This window comes from Salmo salar, chromosome ssa09 (assembly GCF_905237065.1).
Source record: "Salmo salar chromosome ssa09, Ssal_v3.1, whole genome shotgun sequence".
Taxonomy (NCBI): domain Eukaryota; kingdom Metazoa; phylum Chordata; class Actinopteri; order Salmoniformes; family Salmonidae; genus Salmo; species Salmo salar.
In genome coordinates, this window is record NC_059450.1 from 159,626,413 (window position 1) to 159,640,370 (window position 13,958).

At 46.6% G+C, this 13,958-nt stretch overlaps 1 protein-coding gene across 4 annotated transcripts in view; it reads right to left on the minus strand.

The window, feature by feature from the left end:
- LOC106613399 (nectin-1) overlaps positions 1 to 13,958 on the minus strand; it is a 610,857-nt gene that overhangs the window by 397,554 nt on the left and 199,345 nt on the right. For all 4 annotated transcript variants that reach the window (XM_045724940.1, XM_045724942.1, XM_045724944.1 and 1 more), the window contains exon 2: positions 2,266 to 2,637. In XM_045724940.1, the coding sequence (XP_045580896.1) occupies positions 2,266 to 2,637 (372 nt within the window). The remainder of the gene's footprint in view (positions 1 to 2,265; positions 2,638 to 13,958) is intronic.

Here is a 13,958-nt window from a genome sequence, read left to right on the forward strand (position 1 = left end):
TCCCCCTCTTCAAAGGGGGAGACACTCTAGACCCAAACTGCTACAACCTATATCCATCCTGCCCTGCCTTTCTAAAGTCCTCAAAAGCCAAGTGAACAAACAGATCACCGACCATTTCAAATCCCAACATACCTTTTCCGCTGTGCAATCTGGTTTCAGAGCTGGTCATGGGTGCACCTCAGCCACGCTCAAGGTCCTAAACGATATCGTAACCGCCATTGATAAGAAACAATACTGTGCAGCCGTATTCATTGACCTGGCCAAGGCTTTCGACTCTGTCAATCACCACATCCTCATCGGCAGACTCAACAGCCTTGGTTTCTCAAATGACTGCCTCGCCTGGTACACCAACTACTTCTCTGATAGAGTTCAGTGTGTCAAATCGGAGGGCATGTTGTCCAGACCTCTGGCAGTCTCTATGGGGGTGCCACAGGAATCAAATCTTGGGCCGACTATTTTCTTTGTATAGATCAATGATGTCGCTCTTGCTGCTGGTGAGTCTCTGATCCACCTCTACGCAGACGACACCATTCTGTATACTTCTGGCCCTTCTTTGGACACTGTGTTAACAACCCACTAGACGCGCTTCAATGCCATACAACTCTCCTTCCGTGGCCTCCAACTGCTCTTAAATACAAGTAAAACTAAATGCATGCTCTTCAACCGATCGCTGCCCGCACCTGCCAGCCCGTCCAGCATCACTACTCTGGACGGTTCTGACCTAGAATAATGTGGACAACTACAAATACCTGGGTGTCTGGTTAGACAGTAAACTCTCCTTCCAGACTCACATCAATCATCTCCAATCCAAAGTTAAATCGAGAATTGGCTTCCTATTTCGCAACAAAGCATCCTTCACTCATGCTGCCAAACATATCCTCGTAAAACTGACCATCCTACCGATCCTCGACTTCGGCGATGTCATTTACAAAATAGCCTCCAACACTCTACTCAGCAAACTGGATGCAGTCTATCACAGTGCCATCTGTTTTGTTACCAAAGCGCCTTATACCGCCCACCACTGTGACCTGTATGCTCTAGTCGGCTGGTCCTCGCTTCATACTCGTCGCCAAACCCACTGGCTACAGGTCATCTACAAGACCCTGCTAGGTAAAGTCCCCCCTTATCTCAGCTCGCTGGTCACCATAGCAGCACCCACCTGTAGCACGCGCTCCAGCAGGTATATCTCACTGGTCACCCCCAAAGCCAATTCCTCCTTCGGCCACCTCTCCTTCCAGTTCTCCGCTGCCAATGACTGGAACGAACTACAAGAATCTCGGAAACTGGAAACACTTATCTCCATCACTAGCTTTAAGCACCAGCTGTCAGAGCAGCTCACAGATCACTGCACCTGTACATAGCCCATCTATAATTTAGCCCAAACAACTACCTCTTCCCCTACTGTATTTATTTATTTTGCTCCTTTGCACCCCAGTATTTCTATTTCTACTTTGCACTTTCTTCCACTGCAAATCTACCATTCCAATGTTTTACTTGCTATATTGTATGTACCTCGCCATCATGACCTTTTTCTTTGCCTTTACCTCCCTTATCTCACCTCATTTGCTCACATTGTATATAGACTTATTTCTACTGTATTATTGACTGTATGTTTGTTTTACTCCATGTGTAACTCTGTGTTGTTGTATGTTGTCAAACTGCTTTGCTTTATCTTGGCCAGGTCGCAGTTGTAAATGAGAACTTGTTGTCGTCAACTTGTCTACCTGGTTAAATAAAGGTGAAATAAAAAAAATAAAAAAATATATTGTGTTAGACGGTGAGGTTTATATTGTTTTATCTAGTTCTTACCAAACACAGTGAGGTTTATCTTGTGTTAGACAGTGAGGTTTATATTGTGTTATCTAGTCCTTACCAAACACAGTGAGGTTTATATTGTGTTATCTAGTCCTTACCAAACACAGTGAGGTTTAGCTTGTTTTATCTAGTCCTTACCAAACACAGTGAGGTTTATCTTGTGTTAGACAGTGAGGTTTATATTGTGTTATCTAGTCCTTACCAAACACAGTGAGGTTTATATTGTGTTATCTAGTCCTTACCAAACACAGTGAGGTTTATCTTGTTTTATCTAGTCCTTACCAAACACGGTGAGGTTTATCTTGTGTTAGACAGTGAGGTTTATCTTGTGTTAGACAGTGAGGTTTATATTGTGTTATCTAGTCCTTACCAAACACAGTGAGGTTTATATTGTGTTATCTAGTCCTTACCAAACACAGTGAGGTTTATCTTGTTTTATCTAGTCCTTACCAAACACGGTGAGGTTGACCATGTTCTCTCGGTTCCCAGCAGGGAAGGTGGTGTACTCGCAGATGTATGCAGCCTCATCAGACAGCCTCAGGTTGGAGAACATGATGGTGGTGTCCTCCAGAGATGGGGTGCGGTGGCGGACCGCCGCCTGCTTGAAGGTCACCCTCTCCTTGAAGGGCGGGAGCACGGAGACACCCAGCGACGGGTTGGCGATGGCCACGTTCTGTTTGGTGCCGTTCAGGAACTTCTGCCATGTCACCTGAGAGATCTTGACCGGGGGGTTGGAGTTAACGAAGATACAACGCAGCTCCACCTGGGAGCCCACGAAGCCTGACTTAATGGAGTCCATCTGGACACTCTGTCCATCTCCAGCTGAGAGGAGGAGGACAGGAGAGAGGGAGGGAGAGAGAGAGGGGGAGGAGGACAGGAGAGAGGGAGGAGGAGGGGAGGGGTAAGGGAGGAGAGAGGTGGAAGAGAGAGGGAGAGGAGAGGAGAGGAGAGGAGGAGAGAGAGTGAGAAACAAAAATATAGAAATAATCACAATCTACCGGGAAGCCCGGGCCCAAGCAAAGCATTGCAAATCAACACAAGGAACAAGCACTACAAGTCAACAAGTCAATTCCAGCCTACTAGGAAGTGAATACAAGCACCATCCATCCACACACACACACACACACACACACACACACACACACACACACACACACACACACACACACACACACACACACACACACACACACACACACACACACACACACACACACACACACACACACACACACACACACACACACACACACACTTACACTGAGGTCAGTAGAATACCAGGCAGGTAGCAGGCATTGGAGTATTTTTTTATTTTTTTACAATTTAACAATCATCAGCAAAATCTGACACAGATAATGAATGGTCCGTTCTTCCTTCCACCTACACAAAACAGCAGGCTACATAGGAGCACAACATTCAAAACCCCTCCCTCCCTAACACATGAACACCCCACCTCTCTCTCCCCTCTACCGGTATTAGCATCAAAGATTAACAACAACAAAAATGAAACAGAATGACCTTCACATCCAATACAACTGGAAGTCAGGTAGAGTAAGTCCTCTTAATGGAGTAGTGTTTTTGATGAGATGGGAGGAGAGGGAGGGAACCATTGCATCACTAATGAAGGAAAATAAAGGTCAGGGAGAATGAGAAGGGAGTAGGGAGTAGGGAGAAGGGAGTAGGGAGTAGGGAGTAGGGAGAAGGGAGAAGGGAGTAGGGAGTAGGGAGTAGGGAGAAGGGAGTAGGGAGTAGGGAGTAGGGAGTAGGGAGAAGGGAGTAGGGAGAAGGGAGTAGGGAGTAGGGAGAAGGGAGTAGGGAGTAGGGAGTAGGGAGTAGGGAGTAGGGAGAAGGGAGTAGGGAGTAGGGAGTAGGGAGAAGGGAGTAGGGAGAAGGGAGTAGGGAGTAGGGAGAAGGGAGTAGGGAGTAGGGAGTAGGGAGAAGGGAGTAGGGAGTAGGGAGTAGGGAGAAGGGAGTAGGGAGTAGGGAGTAGGGAGTAGGGAGAAGGGAGTAGGGAGTAGGGAGTAGGGAGTAGGGAGAAGGGAGTAGGGAGTAGGGAGTAGGGAGTAGGGAGAAGGGAGAAGGGAGTAGGGAGAAGGGAGTAGGGAGTAGGGAGTAGGGAGTAGGGAGAAGGGAGTAGGGAGTAGGGAGAAGGGAGTAGGGAGTAGGGAGTAGGGAGTAGGGAGTAGGGAGTAGGGAGAAGGGAGTAGGGAGTAGGGAGTAGGGAGTAGGGAGTAGGGAGTAGGGAGTAGGGAGTAGGGAGTAGGGAGTAGGGAGTAGGGAGTAGGGAGAAGGGAGTAGGGAGTAGGGAGTAGGGAGTAGGGAGAAGGGAGTAGGGAGTAGGGAGTAGGGAGAAGGGAGTAGGGAGTAGGGAGTAGGGAGTAGGGAGTAGGGAGAAGGGAGTAGGGAGTAGGGAGTAGGGAGTAGGGAGTAGGGAGTAGGGAGAAGGGAGAAGGGAGTAGGGAGTAGGGAGAAGGGAGAAGGGAGTAGGGAGTAGGGAGTAGGGAGTAGGGAGAAGGGAGAGGGAGTAGGGAGTAGGGAGTAGGGAGTAGGGAGTAGGGAGTAGGGAGTAGGGAGTAGGGAGAAGGGAGTAGGGAGTAGGGAGTAGGGAGTAGGGAGAGGGAGTAGGGAGGGAGTAGGGAGTAGGGAGAAGGGAGAAGGGAGTAGGGAGTAGGGAGTAGGGAGTAGGGAGAAGGGAGTAGGGAGTAGGGAGTAGGGAGTAGGGAGTAGGGAGAGGGAGAAGGGAGTAGGGAGTAGGGAGTAGGGAGTAGGGAGTAGGGAGTAGGGAGAGGGAGTAGGGAGTAGGGAGAGGGAGTAGGGAGTAGGGAGTAGGGAGTAGGGAGTAGGGAGTAGGGAGAAGGGAGTAGGGAGTAGGGAGTAGGGAGTAGGGAGTAGGGAGTAGGGAGAAGGGAGTAGGGAGTAGGGAGTAGGGAGTAGGGAGTAGGGAGTAGGGAGTAGGGAGAAGGGAGTAGGGAGTAGGGAGTAGGGAGTAGGGAGAAGGGAGTAGGGAGTAGGGAGAAGGGAGTAGGGAGTAGGGAGTAGGGAGTAGGGAGAAGGGAGAAGGAGCAGCCAAATCCTAGACTTTGTTACCCCTCTCTCCTCTCTTCACCCCTCCTCCTCTCTTCACCCCTCCTCTCTTCACCCCCTCTCTCCTCTCTTCACCCCTCCTCTCTTCATCCCCTCTCTCCTCTCTTCACCCCCTCTCTCCTCTCTTCACCCCTCCTCTCTCCTCTCTTCACCCCTCCACTCTTCACCCCCTTCTCCTCTCTTCACCCCTCCTCTCTTCACCCCCTCTCTCCTCTCTTCACCCCTCCACTCTTCACCCCCTCTCTCCTCTCTTCACCCCTCCTCTCTTCACCCCTCTCTCCTCTCTTCACCCCTCCTCTCTTCACCCCTCCTCCTCTCTTCACCCCTCCTCTCTTCACCCCCTCTCTCCTCTCTTCACCCCTCCTCTCTTCACCCCCTCTCTCCTCTCTTCACCCCTCCTCTCTTCACCCCCTCTCTCCTCTCTTCACCCCTCCTCTCTTCACCCCCTCTCTCCTCTCTTCACCCCTCCTCTCTTCACCCCCTCTCTCCTCTCTCCACCCCTCCACTCTTCACCCCCTCTCTCCTCTCTTCACCCCTCCTCTCTTCACCCCCTCTCTCCTCTCTCCACCCCTCCACTCTTCACCCCCTCTCTCCTCTCTTCACCCCTCCTCTCTTCACCCCTCTCTCCTCTCTTCACCCCCCTCTCTCCTCTCTTCACCCCTCCTCTCTTCACCCCCTCTCTCCTCTCTTCACCCCTCCTCTCTTCACCCCCTCTCTCCTCTCTTCACCCCTCCTCTCTTCACCCCCTCTCTCCTCTCTCCACCCCTCCACTCTTCACCCCCTCTCTCCTCTCTTCACCCCTCCTCTCTTCACCCCCTCTCTCCTCTCTTCACCCCTCCTCGCTTCACCCCCTCTCTCCTCTCTTCACCCCTCCTCTCTTCACCCCCTCTCTCCTCTCTTCACCCCTCCTCTCTTCACCCCCTCTCTCCTCTCTTCACCCCTCCTCTCTTCACCCCCTCTCTCCTCTCTTCACCCCTCCTCGCTTCACCCCCTCTCTCCTCTCTTCACCCCTCCTCGCTTCACCCCCTCTCTCCTCTCTTCACCCCTCCTCGCTTCACCCCCCCTCCTCTCTTCACTCCCCTCTCTCCTCTCTTCACCCCTCCTCTCTTCACCCCCTCTCTCCTCTCTTCACCCCTCCTCGCTTCACCCCCTCTCTCCTCTCTTCACCCCTCCTCGCTTCACCCCCTCTCTCCTCTCTTCACTCCCTCTCTCCTCTCTTCACCCCTCCTCGCTTCACCCCCTCTCTCCTCTCTTCACCCCTCCTCGCTTCACCCCCTCTCTCCTCTCTTCACCCCTCCTCTCTTCACCCCCCTCTCTCCTCTCTTCACCCCTCCTCTCTTCACCCCCCTCTCTCCTCTCTTCACCCCTCCTCTCTTCACCCCCTCTCTCCTCTCTTCACCCCTCCTCTCTTCACCCCCTCTCTCCTCTCTTCACCCCCTCCTCTCTTCACCCCCTCTCTCCTCTCTCCACCCCTCCTCTCTTCATCCCCTCTCTCCTCTCTTCACCCCTCCTCTCTTCACCCCCTCTCTCCTCTCTTCACCCCTCCTCTCTTCATCCCCTCTCTCCTCTCTTCACCCCTCCTCTCTTCATCCCCTCTCTCCTCTCTTCACCCCTCCTCTCTTCATCCCCTCTCTCCTCTCTTCACCCTCCTCTCTTCACCCCCTCTCCTCTCTTCACCCCTCCACTCTTCACCCCCTCTCTCCTCTCTCCACCCCTCCTCTCTTCATCCCCTCTCTCCTCTCTTCACCCCTCCTCTCGTCACCCCCTCTCTCCTCTCTTCACTCCCTCTCTCCTCTCTTCACCCCTCCTCTCTTCACCCCCTCTCTCCTCTCTTCACCCCCTCTCCTTTTCTCTCCTCATCCACTCTTCTTCTCTTCTCTCCTCTCCTCTGCTCTCCCCACCCGTTTTCTCTGCTCCCTCCATCCCTTCCACCCATCCACCCCCCATCAAGCCTGTTCTGACTTTAATGAGTTTCAGTCACAAATAGTTCAATGGCTGCCAGGAGCATCTAGTTCTGTGTAGAGAGCACTCTACTACACAACGTGAGTGTTCAAATTAGCCACATTAAAAAGCAAGCAATTAGTAACTGGAAAGGGCCCTCTCCTCTTTTCTCGCCCCTCCTTCATGGCTGCCTGTGAGCGGTTCCGAGGCGAATAAGGTCCATAAGGAAACTAGAGCCTCTCTGTCTGGCTTGGTTTTAACCTACCAGGATGGCTCTGAGCCTCTCACCGAACAGATACATGGCCGTCCCCCGTCCCTCTCTCTCTCTCTCTCCCTCTCTCTCTCTCTCTCTCTCTGTCCTCTCTGTCTCTCTCTCTCTCTCTCTGTAGTGTGAATGTGGTCTCTCTCTCTCTCTGTCTGTCTATGTGTCTCTCCATAGCTCTCTCAGATCCTCTCCTCCTGAATATATCCTCTCCTCCTGTATATATCCTCTCCTCCTGAATATATCCTCTCCTCCTGTATATATCCTCTCCTCCTGTATATATCCTCTCCTCCTGTATATAACCTCTCCTCCTGAATATATCCTCTCCTCCTGTATATATCCTCTCCTCCTGAATATAACCTCTCCTCCTGTATATATCCTCTCCTCCTGAATATATCCTCTCCTCCTGAATATATCCTCTCCTCCTGTATATATCCTCTCCTCCTGAATATATCCTCTCCTCCTGTATATATCCTCTCCTCCTGTATATATCCTCTCCTCCTGAATATATCCTCTCCTCCTGAATATATCCTCTCCTCCTGTATATATCCTCTCCTCCTGAATATATCCTCTCCTCCTGTATATATCCTCTCCTCCTGAATATATCCTCTCCTCCTGTATATATCCTCTCCTCCTGTATATATCCTCTCCTCCTGACTCCTCCTGAATATATCCTCTCCTCCTGTATATATCCTCTCCTCCAGTATATATCCTCTCCTCCTGACTCCTCCTGAATATATCCTCTCCTCCTGTATATATCCTCTCCTCCTGTATATATCCTCTCCTCCTGTATATATCCTCTCCTCCTGAATATAACCTCTCCTCCTGTATATATCCTCTCCTCCTGTATATATCCTCTCCTCCTGTATATAACCTCTCCTCCTGTATATATCCTCTCCTCCTGAATATATCCTCTCCTCCTGAATATATCCTCTCCTCCTTTATATATCCTCTCCTCCTGTATATAACCTCTCCTCCTGGATCTATCTCTTAACATACCGATTACCCCTAGCCTCATTGCTGTGATACATTGTTAAGGAGTTACAGAGACTGTGTGTGATGCCTGAATGTGTGTGTGTGTGTGTGTGTGTGTGTGTGTGTGTGTGTGTGTGTGTGTGTGTGTGTGTGTGTGTGTGTGTGTGTGTGTGTGTGTGTGTGTGTGTGTGTGCATGTGTAGGTAAGTGATTGTGTGTGTGTGTGTTTGTGTTGTCCGTGCAGGTGTGTGTATGTGTTTTATTATATTTACAACCCACCAGAGCAAACCCGCAGGAGGAAAAAAAAACTCAGCTGAATTTCCACTTGTTAATAAAATCAGACTCATAAAACTGCAGTACTCAGGGTGAAACCTGGCACACTCACCCAGCCGGATGGGCAGCCCCAATGAGAGAGAGAGAGAGAGACAGAGAGACAGAGAGAGAGAGAGAGAGAGAGAGATGCAGAGGATAGTTGCAGAGGGAGGAAGAGGAGAGAGGAATGAGAGGATATGTGTGTCCTGATGGTGACTACACTCAGCTCCAACAGCCTTGAAGCTGAAGGACACAGCAGTCACAACACAGAGAGACAGTCAAGCGCTTGGTTCAGACCTTGGAATCGTGGCCTTGAGCATTCAACAATATAGATTTAAGGAAAGAAAAACACCTTTCAGATTGCAGAACAGAATTGCCGCACAGCGCTCTTAAACATCCACATACAGTAGCCGTGTAATGTTCATGTATTGGGAGCTAGATACAGTCTAGATACTGTCTAGATACAGTCTAGATACAGTATAGATACAGTCTAGATACAGTATAGATACAGTCTAGATACAGTCTAGATACAGTCTAGATACAGTCTAGATACAGTCTAGATACAGTCTAGATACAGTCTAGATACAGTCTAGATACAGTATAGATACAGTCTAGATACTGTCTAGATACTGTCTAGATACAGTCTAGATACTGTCTAGATACAGTCTAGATACAGTATAGATACAGTCTAGATACAGTATAGATACAGTCTAGATACTGTCTAGATACTGTCTAGATAATGTCTAGATACAGTATAGATACAGTCTAGATAATGTCTAGATACAGTCTAGATACAGTCTAGATACTGTCTAGATAATGTCTAGATAATGTCTAGATACAGTATAGATACAGTCTAGATAATGTCTAGATACAGTCTAGATACTGTCTAGATACTGTCTAGATACAGTCTAGATACAGTCTAGATAGTGTCTAGATACTGTCTAGATAATGTCTAGATACTGTCTAGATACAGTCTAGATAATGTCTAGATACTGTCTAGATACTGTCTAGATAATGTCTAGATACTGTCTAGATACAGTCTAGATAATGTCTAGATACTGTCTAGATACTGTCTAGATAATGTCTAGATACAGTATAGATACAGTCTAGATAATGTCTAGATACAGTCTAGATACTGTCTAGATAATGTCTAGATACTGTCTAGAAACAGTATAGATACTGTCTAGATACTGTCTAGATACAGTCTAGATACAGTATAGATACTGTCTAGATACTGTCTAGATACAGTCTAGATACAGTCTAGATACTGTCTAGATACTGTCTAGATAATGTCTAGATACTGTCTAGATACAGTCTAGATAATGTCTAGATACTGTCTAGATAATGTCTAGATACTGTCTAGATAATGTCTAGATACTGTCTAGATACAGTCTAGATAATGTCTAGATACAGTCTAGATACAGTCTAGATACAGTATAGATACAGTCTAGATAATGTCTAGATACAGTCTAGATAATGTCTAGATACTGTCTAGATAATGTCTAGATACTGTCTAGATAATGTCTAGATACAGTCTAGATACAGTCTAGATACTGTCTAGATACTGTCTAGATACAGTATAGATACTGTCTAGATACAGTCTAGATACCCCCTGTATATAGCCTCATTACTAACCTGTACCCCTGTATATAGTCTCATTACTATCCTGTACCCCCTGTTTATAGTCTAATTACTAACCTGTACCCCCTGTATATAGTCTAATTACTAACCTGTACCCCCTGTATATAGCCTCATTACTAACCTGTACCCCTGTATATAGTCTCATTACTAACCTGTACCCCTGTATATAGCCTAATTACTAACCTGTACCCCCTGTATATAGCCTCATAACTAACCTGTACCCCTGTATATAGCCTCATTACTAACCTGTACCCCTGTATATAGCCTCATTACTAACCTGTAGCCTCATTACTAACCTGTACCCCCTGTATATAGCCTCATTACTAACCTGTACCCCCTGTATATAGCCTCATTACTAACCTGTACCCCCTGTATATAGCCTCATTACTAACCTGTACCCCCTGTATATAGCCTCATTACTAACTTGTACGTCCTGTAAATAGTCTCATTACTATCCTGTACCCCTGTATATAGCCTCATTACTAACTTGTACCTCCTGTATATAGTCTCATTACTATCCTGTACCCCTGTATATAGTCTCATTACTATCCTGTACCCCTGTATATAGCCTCATTACTAACGTGTACCCCCTGTATATAGCCTCATTACTAACCTGTACCCCCTGTATATAGCCTCATTACTAACCTGTACCCCCTGTATATAGCCTCATTACTAACCTGTACCCCCTGTATATAGCCTCATTACTAACCTGTACCCCTGTATATAGCCTCATTACTAACCTGTACCCCCTGTATATAGCCTCATTACTAACGTGTACCCCCTGTATATAGCCTCATTACTAACCTGTACCCCCTGTATATAGCCTCATTACTAACCTGTACCCCCTGTATATAGCCTCATTACTAACCTGTACCCCCTGTATTTAGCCTCATTACTAACCTGTACCCCTGTATATAGCCTCATTACTAACCTGTACCCCTGTATATAGCCTCATTACCAACCTGTACCCCCTGTATATAGCCTCATTACTAACCTGTACCCCCTGTATATAGTCTCGGTACCCCCTGTATATAGCCTCATTACTAACCTGTACCCCCTGTATATAGCCTCATTACTAACATGTACCCCCCTCTATATAGTCTAATTACTAACCTGTACCCCCTGTATATAGTCTCATTACTAACCTGTACCCCTGTACATAGCCTCATTACTAACCTGTACCCCTGTATATAGCCTCATTACTAACCTGTACCCCCTGTATATAGCCTCATTACTAACCTGTACCCCCTGTATATAGTCTAATTACTAACCTGTACCCCCTGTATATAGCCTCATCACTAACCTGTACCCCTGTATATAGTCTCATTACTAACCTGTACCCCTGTATATAGTCTCATTACTAACCTGTACCCCCTGTATATAGCCTCATTACTAACCTGTACCCCTGTATATAGTCTCATTACTAACCTGTACCCCCTGTATATAGTCTCATTACTAACCTGTACCCCCTGTATATAGCCTCATTACTAACCTGTACCCCCTGTATATAGCCTCATTACTAACCTGTACCCCCTGTATATAGCCTCATTACTAACCTGTACCCCCTGTATATAGTCTAATTACTAACCTGTACCCCTGTATATAGCCTCATTACTAACATGTACCCCCTCTATATAGTCTAATTACTAACCTGTACCCCCTGTATATAGTCTCATTACTAACCTGTACCCCTGTACATAGCCTCATTACTAACCTGTACCCCTGTATATAGCCTCATTACTAACCTGTACCCCCTGTATATAGCCTCATTACTAACCTGTACCCCCTGTATATAGCCTCATCACTAACCTGTACCCCTGTATATAGTCTCATTACTAACCTGTAGCCTCATTACTAACCTGTACCCCCTGTATATAGCCTCATTACTAACCTGTACCCCCTGTATATAGCCTCATTACTAACCTGTACCCCCTGTATATAGCCTCATTACTAACCTGTACCCCCTGTATATAGCCTCATTACTAACTTGTACGTCCTGTAAATAGTCTCATTACTATCCTGTACCCCTGTATATAGCCTCATTACTAACTTGTACCTCCTGTATATAGTCTCATTACTATTCTGTACCCCTGTATATAGTCTCATTACTATCCTGTACCCCTGTATATAGCCTCATTACTAACGTGTACCCCCTGTATATAGCCTCATTACTAACCTGTACCCCCTGTATATAGCCTCATTACTAACCTGTACCCCCTGTATATAGCCTCATTACTAACCTGTACCCCCTGTATATAGCCTCATTACTAACCTGTACCCCCTGTATATAGCCTCATTACTAACGTGTACCCCCTGTATATAGCCTCATTACTAACCTGTACCCCCTGTATATAGCCTCATTACTAACCTGTACCCCCTGTATATAGCCTCATTACTAACCTGTACCCCCTGTATATAGCCTCATTACTAACCTGTACACCCTGTATTTAGTCTCATTACTAACCTGTACCCCTGTATATAGCCTCATTACTAACCTGTACCCCCTGTATATAGCCTCATTACTAACCTGTACCCCCTGTATATAGCCTCATTACTAACCTGTACCCCCTGTATATAGTCTCGGTACCCCCTGTATATAGCCTCATTACTAACCTGTACCCCCTGTATATAGCCTCATTACTAACATGTACCCCCTCTATATAGTCTAATTACTAACCTGTACCCCCTGTATATAGTCTCATTACTAACCTGTACCCCTGTACATAGCCTCATTACTAACCTGTACCCCTGTATATAGCCTCATTACTAACCTGTACCCCCTGTATATAGCCTCATTACTAACCTGTACCCCCTGTATATAGCCTCATTACTAACCTGTACCCCCTGTATATAGCCTCATCACTAACCTGTACCCCTGTATATAGTCTCATTACTAACCTGTACCCCTGTATATAGCCTCATTACTAACATGTACCCCCTGTATATAGTCTAATTACTAACATGTACCCCCTGTATATAGTCTCATTACTAACCTGTACCCCTGTACATAGCCTCATTACTAACCTGTACCCCTGTATATAGCCTCATTACTAACCTGTACCCCCTGTATATAGCCTCATTACTAACCTGTACCCCCTGTATATAGCCTCATCACTAACCTGTACCCCTGTATATAGTCTCATTACTAACCTGTACCCTTGTATATAGTCTCATTACTAACCTGTACCCCCTGTATATAGCCTCATTACTAACCTGTACCCCAGTATATAGTCCCATTACTAACCTGTACCCCCTGTATATAGTCTCATTACTAACCTGTACCCCCTGTATATAGCCTCATTACTAACCTGTACCCCCTGTATATAGCCTCATTACTAACCTGTACCCCCTGTATATAGCCTCATCACTAACCTGTACCCCTGTATATAGTCTCATTACTAACCTGTACCCCTGTATATAGTCTCATTACTAACCTGTACCCCCTGTATATAGCCTCATTACTAACCTGTACCCCCTGTATATAGCCTCATTACTAACCTGTACCCCCTGTATATAGCCTCATTACTAACCTGTACCCCCTGTATATAGCCTCATTACTAACCTGTACCCCGCACATTTACTCGGTACTCGGTATTGTGATGTCATTGTGGTGTATTGTGATGTCATTATGGGGTATTGTGATGTCATTATGGGGTATTGTGATGTCATTATGGGGTATTGTGTGTAGATTGTTGAGGATTTAAAACAATATTTTTAATACATTGTAGAATAAGGCTGTAACGTAACAAAATGTGGAAAAAGGGAAGAGGTTTGAATACCTTTCCGAATGCACTGTATATTGTCTAGATATTGTCAAAATATGTATCACATTTCACCTGTGTTTAATATGTATTTTTATGTTCACATTCAAGTACAGTATTTTACCTTGAGATAGATGGATAGAGCAACCAAGCAGATATATACAAATT